Source organism: Neolamprologus multifasciatus, chromosome 6, assembly GCF_963576455.1.
Source record: "Neolamprologus multifasciatus chromosome 6, fNeoMul1.2, whole genome shotgun sequence".
In the NCBI taxonomy this organism is placed as follows: Eukaryota; Metazoa; Chordata; class Actinopteri; order Cichliformes; family Cichlidae; genus Neolamprologus; species Neolamprologus multifasciatus.
The window spans coordinates 24,362,366-24,370,039 of record NC_140444.1 but is presented as its reverse complement, the minus strand read 5'-3'; the positions used below and the strand labels follow the sequence as shown (position 1 = coordinate 24,370,039).

Sequence of the window (7,674 nt, the reverse complement as noted above, 5' to 3'; positions counted from 1 at the left end):
CGCCCCTCCCAGCCTCCTCTTCCTCCTCTCTCGTCGCGTCCTGTGCTCGCATCTCTCCCTGTGATCTCTCCTCGTCCTCTTTTCTTTTTTTTTCATGGTGGCTGCAGTTTGAAGGGCAAAGAAAATGTTTTGGCTGTGAGATTTTATTTATGTTATTGTTGTTGCTGTTGTCTTCTTCTTTTTTTTTTAAATTCCGGGGGACTCTCAAGGTTGAGGCGGGCGTCATGACTTTTAAGTGACCACTCTGCCACAGCAATCGGTGATGTAACACGACTGGTTCCTGCTTCCCGGCTAGTCCCCTCCGCCACCAGCAAAGCCAGCACATCCAGCAGGAGCAGCTCCACCGCTCGAGCCTTCTTCCCTCGGGGGAAACACTACCACCTGCCGCCACATCTCGCCCCTTATGACCGTCTCAAAGGTGAGTTCCCTTCAGCTCCACCTTCTCGCTTTGAGTTGCTTACTTGCCATCACGCACTCGCTGCGTGTACGGGTGGGACACTTTGGGGGGGTCTGAGCTGCAGCCGGAGTTGGAGCTGTGCCATGCGGCTCCACAGCCTGCTCCCAGGTTGGATTTCAGCGGACGACTTTGCGGCAGCCACGAGGCTTGTTTGCACGCGTTTCATCCACACACACACACACACACACACACACACACACACACACCGCAACAACCTCTTGCTTGGTATTTGACAATGTGACGCAGAAGTGTGCAGCGGTTTCTGTTACACCTGATTCCCCCCCACCCCCCACTCCCCCACCACACACACACACACACACACACACACAGAGTATAGCACGACTGCATAGCTCTCTGCTGTTTCTCTGTTTGCATGGGTGGAAACCGAAAACCTGCACTGTCAACTTCGCCATGTTTAAACGGAGTGAGTACAGTAGTTGATCTAACAGGTGCTGGAAACATCTCTGAGAGATTTTGGTCCATACTGACAGGATGGCACATTAGATGTGCTCTGTTAGACTGAGGTTTGGACTGTGGGGGTCATATCAGTGAAGTCACCTGTGTTCAAGAAACCAGTCTGAGATGATTTGAACTTTGTGACATGGTGTGTTGACTACAGCAACCAGTGGAACATGTCATCATAAAAGGATGGACGTGGTCATAATGCTTAGATAAGCAATTTTCTGTGGCAAAGATGCTCAGTTGGATCTAAGGATGCCAAAGTGTGCTGAGAAAACGTCATTCACACCATTACATCACCAACATGAACCGTCAATACGAGGCAGGATGGATCCCCGCTTTCATGTTGTTTGCACCAAATCCTGACCCAGCCATTTCAGCGAGACTCGTCAGATCTGTTGTCCAATTCTGGCTGCGTGTATGAACTGTAGCCTCAATGTGGTCTTCTGCTTTATGGTCTGACATGCTGTGCTTTCAGAGATGCTCTTCTGCGTACCTCGGCTGTAAAGCGTCACTGTTGCCTTTCTGTATGCTTGAGACAGTCTGATGATGGTGTATGAAAATCCCAGTATAGATCACCAGCCCGTCTGCCACATTCACAGTCACTCAAATCCCCTTTCTTCCTCATTCTGATGCTCAGATTTAACTTCAGCAGGTCGTCTTGAGCACATCTACGTGTGATTGGCTGATTAGATATTGGGGTTAATGAATAAAATTGAAAGGAATTGAAAATAGAATTAAATCCATAATTAGGTTTGTTTAAAAAGTATTTAGATTTTCACATCTAATGATCTCTAGTATTGGAAGTTTAGAAAATTTTAGCTGTGAAATCCACATTTGTCTTTTTTTTTTTTTTATTTATTCCAGCTATCAGTCCAGAGCACACACATGCTTAGCTGTCACGTGTGACGGAGAAAAGCACACCATCCTGAACATTATCTCTTTTTAATCAAGATAGCTGTCAAATCAAGGCAACAGCTAAAAATGAGCACTTTCACCAAACAAGTACTGAAAAAGATTGATATTAAAATAAAATCTTTTTCTTTTATATGAAACATAATCCAGTATTTAGGTTGTTGGACAAAGCAGCCTTTAAAAAATATATATTATTGTTTCTGGTTGTTTTAAAAATATTAGCTCAACAGAAAACAGTATATGCATATTTTTAAATAATTCTTTAAAATTGCTAACTAAAGTTTTAGTTTACTTTTCATCTTAGAATTAAAGGAAAAAAGTCATCCCTACAGATAGCTAATTTGTTATCTGGTTAATTTTCAAACAACCTTGTGAACACGTTAGCATTTTAAATAATACTTTTGTTTTGGAAAAGCACTTTAAAGTTGTTTCATTATTCAGGACCTGCGAGTCGCACATTTGTATTTTTTCTTGTGAGCAAACACAAAATCCAAACAGTGTTACGCTGATAAAGCTGTAATCAAAATGCTGCAGGTCCCATCAGCGAGTATATTGTGAATAGATTTGGTGTGCCCGTTCAGTGTAAACACCTCCCTGCTTCTAAGTGAAGCCTGTTATTTCTGCTCCGTGGGTGGCTGTACTCTTTCAGGCCACCAGTTCACCAGATTGTTTGGATCCATTGTGGTTTTTTTATTCACTTCTGTCTGGACGGGTGTAAATAAACTTAAGACAAAGAAAAATAACAGCTTGAGAGCTGTGTTTAATGAACCGAGTCTAATGCTCACCACATGTGGAGCTGTGGGACAAATTTAGGACTTTAGTGCCAGTTGGCTCTTCAAGTGTGGCTGTGCACATCAGTTTCACAGAAGGCCGGTCCAGAGCGTGCGCCGTGATTGGACCAAACGAATATTTGTATTATTTTCAGATGTGTGACTGAATTTTTTTCAAATCAAATTCTTCCTTCTGTTTTATTTTTCCATAAGTTGTGGTTAGTTGGTTCAGCGAAAGTCCCATTTCACTGCATTTATTGTCGCAGTTTGATATCGATATTCTCAATTTTCCTGTAGCGTTAGATGAAAACAGAGGTTTGTATCCAAGGTGAATATTTGGGGGGGGATGAGACTGCAGATTTTTGTAAACCTTATCCAGTCTGTTTGGGAGCCACTCCGAGTCACAGCACAGTGTTTGGCGACAGGTTGCCTCCCACCAGGCGACCTGTTCAATTCCTGGCCCACATATTGAGGGCGTTGGCTCTGGGGAACCAGTTGGTCGTCGCAGCTAATCACAAACTGTTGCTGAAAGTGGAAAAAATCGATTTAATCAATCTTTTTCTACACTTTTATCACTAACACCTTCAAAATTAGCTCAAAGAACAGCTTACATTTATTAATGAGCCTCATCAATAATAAACCCAACTTAGGCCAGCCCAACTTACTGCTTCCAGCTATTGGTAGGAGTCTCTCCTGTGAGATTCATGCAGCTTTACAGGGTTAGCTACATGAGTATCCATTTGACAGGTGAGCTGTTATAAAGTCACAACTGAATCATGCATTACACAGCGGCTTTCTTCAGGTTGAGTCACGAGTGACGCCATCAGGGTGTTTTTTTTTTTAATTTAATTTAATTTAATTTAATTTTTTTTTTGGTGATCATTTCTATTAAAGCCACTTTTGCAGCTTTTCGGGCCTTGGCTTCAAAATCTGCTGCTTCTTTTTTTTTTTAAATTACGGATTAATAGGTTACAGCTATATTTGTGACCTCTCAAATCAATAAAACAACAAACAAAATATATCAATGGGTATCCTAGCAACCTTGACAACAGACTTTAAGGTTGCTGATATGGCTAGATAAAACATCGTCACCCATGGACAGACTTTTCACTGTTCAACAGGTTAGGAAATCATAAATGAACTAATAAAAAAGTTTTGTCATCAACCCCGGCGGCAACGCTGGGTTGGTGATTATTAAATTTATCAAGCTGAAACTGTCAACCCCACCTGTTAGCTAGAAAGTGGCAGCCCTGACTGTTAGGTGGAAACAATTAGCTCCCCCATGACTATGACATATTTTCACTCTGCACTGATTAAACTTAATAAGATCCAAGTTCAAGGCTCCTTTCAGGGCTGACCTCAGACTCCAATCTGGCCTTTCCGCCCATCTTTATGCTAAGCTAAGTAGCTCCTAAACACTTTCCAAGCATTTAACACTCAAAAAGAAGCTCCAAAAATGTCGAGCTGCTCTGTTTAAAGATGTAAAATAATAGTGTTTAGTTTAAGAATTGACCTTTGGCTCCTTTTTTAAATATTTCCTAATGATATACTAACAGTTCGCTGCTCCCCCTCTTTGGGAATTTTATCAGAGCGCCTGAGATAAATGGCGAGGTCAGTTACCGCTCTTCAGCTTGGCGGGGGCTTGATGCAAATTTTTCTGCGTGCCCCTGACAAAGAAAAGTCTGTAGCTAATAAACAGCGAACATGTTTTGGGGTTGCACAGACTTTAAGACTAAAGCGTGTCAGTTTGAGGCACGACTTTTGGTGCCGTGCTGTGTGGAGAGGTGTCATATCAGCTCTCGAGTTGTCTAATTAGGCCTCATCCACCTAATGGCCTACCCGCTGCCAAAAAGAGCATTAGACTAATGAGTTTGCCACACGTCTGCACTTGTGTGAAACAAAAATCTCCCGACCACAAATGAACCCTCCCTGCTGTAGCTGGCTTTGAACTCAGTGAAAATTCTTGACAGTCTCATTTTTAACGAGGTGTTTGTGGGATTTGAAGGCACCACAGGCTCTTCTGTTTAAATCCACTGTAGAGAGAGTAAAAAATCTGCTGTGCACTTTCATGTTAGGGCCATAAAATGCTAACCTGGCATGTCATCACACAGACTGTTAAACACATACCTGAGATTCCCTCGCTTTGCCCAGCCTGTGACGTGTGCTATTTGCTATGTAGATCCTCATTTCTTCAGAATCTCTGAAGCAGAGCCTCTTTTGTTTTGTTTTTTTTTCCTGCTGCGGAAATACCTGGCTGTTTATCTTGTAGTATAACTTACTGTCACTCACATCCGGAGCAGTGATGAGGCGCTTGTTGCTGCTGCTGCTGCTTTTAGGAGTCAGTCTTTCCTTCTGTAACACCTGCAATGAACTGAAGGTGTGCTTTTGAGCAAACATGCCCTTGAATCAACCCGATGACCTGAGCGCTAGAAAATCTGTGCAGGATATATGCGGCTGTTAAGCTGCTGTTGTGCAATAAAGTGATGACAAACCTGTTGTTACGGGCCATTTAGTCCCCTGTATGACTGCAGCCAGAGCTTGGTTTGCATTTCCAGCAGTAACCTGTGGGAGGCGGAGTTTCTAAGGTGCAGCCAAGCAGCAGCGGCTTTCCAGATTGGTGGCATCAGGATCACTTCTGTGTTCCTGCTTCATTGAGAAGTGACCCTCACGTCTTTGGAGATGGGGTAAGGAGCTCAGTCATTTGGGAGGGGCTCAGATTAGAGCTGAAAGGAACCACTTGAGGTGGTTCAGGCGTCCAATAAGGATGCCTCCAGGATACGTCTTAGGTGAGGTGTTTCCAGCATGTCCTCAGGGTGAGGCAAAGCATGTATCTCCCAGCTGGCTTGGAAAGACCTCAGTATCACACTGGAAAAGCTGGAAGAGGTGGAGAGGGGGGCCTGGGCGCCCTAGCAACCCAGACCCAGACAAGCAGCAGAAGCTGGATAGATGGATAAGCAAACCTAGCAGCCAGTATGAACTGTTTAAAAAAAATAAAATAAAAAATTATATAAAAATGTTGTGTTGTAACAGAGCTGAAAGAACAAACAGATTAATTAATCAGAAATGTGTTGCGAGAATCATGTAATTAATTTTTAGTAGTGTTAAATTCACTGATCTCTGATTTTCATCAATGACCTATCTTGTTTTAAAAAAGCTTAAAATTGTACCAATTGGGGGTAAAATGTTTTGCTTATGTAACATGTTTATTTTTGATCTAAATTTGGGCATTTGGAGTCCACCGGGACTCAGCTTTTTGGAGCCAGCCTCCAGGGGCCCATGGAGCAGCTGCAGTTCTTCAGTGGCTGGACGTTGCTCTTTGGGGATTCAGTGATTTTAAGCATTTAAAAGTAATAAATCTGCAAAAACAACTTCAACAATGGTCACTGTAGTCATTAAATGTTCAGGATTGTAACTGTGCATGGTTTTGTCTTTGCAGCATTGTGTGTGTGTGTGTGTGTGGGTGCCAATCATGCATTTTTACTTTCTTTGTTGAGGGTTACATCCCTGATTTATTACCTATTAGGTTAAGAGGAAAACCCTGAAACTGAAGCAGCTCATGTCACATGTCCTCTGTTGCCATTACAGACCCGACTTTGTGCCCTGAGGTGATGTTGGAGAACCCTGTGTCCTCAATAAATGGTGCCTCATACATGACTGTACCTCCAGAACAAAGCCCCCTGTGGCCTTAAGACTCTTACTCTCTGCCCCCGCCACACCTCCTGTGGTTCAGTTTTCACTAAAACTAATGAAGGCCTGCTTCACTGCCCGGCAGGGTCAGAGTGATTTCACGGTACTTGTGGCCTCTTTCAATTAATCCTGCTGTTCTCACACTGTCAATAAAACATCTGGTATGCACTTATTCTGTCTTTGCCAGGATTTTCTAACAGGTGGAAACCTTTTGAGTGTTCTTTCTTCGGAGATTGTGTGTCCTCAAAAACTCAGAGTAACACAAATTTCTGGTGATTTATTTTTCTTAAGTGCTCCTAAGCAATAGTTTTCTAAAGTTCTTCATTGGGCATTGGCTGCTTTTTCACTCATTTTCAGTCCAGTCCTTGTACCTCACCATTTTCAGAGGAAGTCTTTGTTAGCTTGTTTCAGTCGCTTAATTCTGATCTGTGACTCATTTAAACATAAAAAGTACATAACTCCACAGGTGAACCAGTGTTGTGTCTACACATACCAGACAACATGGCAAAAAACAATTTAAAATTGCATCTTTATGCACTTTGTTACCAGCAGCTTGTCAGAGAATTCACTCCCATTTCTTTAGTTGGATCCAAAATAGATGTCACAGTCTGACCGACCCAAAGTAGTATTTTTGCACTAAGGTGATTATTCCCAAAGAGGTATTAGCCAAACACTTGTCACTCTCTGTAACAGTGTGCAGTGTGTCCTTAGAAAAAAAGTGAGGAAACTGGACAAATGGAAGACAAAAAAGAAGGGGCAGGCCTAAGAATCCATCGATAGCAGATTAACAGTATCTGAAAGACATGTCTTTAAGAAATAGGGGGAAAAAATCCAGCAAAGACCGAACACAGGACCTGAGATAAGCACTTTAATCCTTATTTTAACGCTCTTCTCTCTTGGTGTCTTTTTTGAGAAGTGTGAGCAGTGAGCAGAAGCTAGATTTTTGAGTTGTTATGTTGATTCATCATCGGGCAGTTGTTGTCTGGTATTCGTGGATCATCATTTGATGCTTCAGCCTGGCGGTCAAACTGAATAAAATCTGCAGAGTATTGGGCTTTAGTAAACAATCTGCTGGTGGATATCGGGGAAGATTACTGTACTTGTCCTGACAATGGTTTAAAAATCCCGAAAATGCTCTTATATAAATCGAGAGTGTGCATGTGACCACAGAAGCTCTCTGTCTTTGTCCCAAAAACTACAAACTTCCCTTAAACAAGCTGTCGTCTGCTGTTTGTCACTGCAGGGCATTTACAGTGCCAAGCATAATGACTCCTCCAACAATGGCTTCGAAAGTCTTGTTTGTCTTTCCACCCTGACCTTCTTTTTCTTTTACTGTTATGTCACTGACACTCAGATCAGTCGTGGCAGGTTGCCGTGCACGTTTCT

At 42.5% G+C, this 7,674-nt stretch overlaps 1 protein-coding gene across 1 annotated transcript in view; it reads left to right on the top strand.

The window, feature by feature from the left end:
* Window positions 1–7,674, top strand: part of coro2aa (coronin 2Aa) — a 49,825-nt gene continuing 42,151 nt past the window's right edge. The window contains exon 1 of the mRNA XM_085164220.1: window positions 1–418. Within this exon, the coding sequence (XP_085020346.1) occupies window positions 404–418 (15 nt within the window). The 5' untranslated portion in view covers window positions 1–403. The remainder of the gene's footprint in view (window positions 419–7,674) is intronic.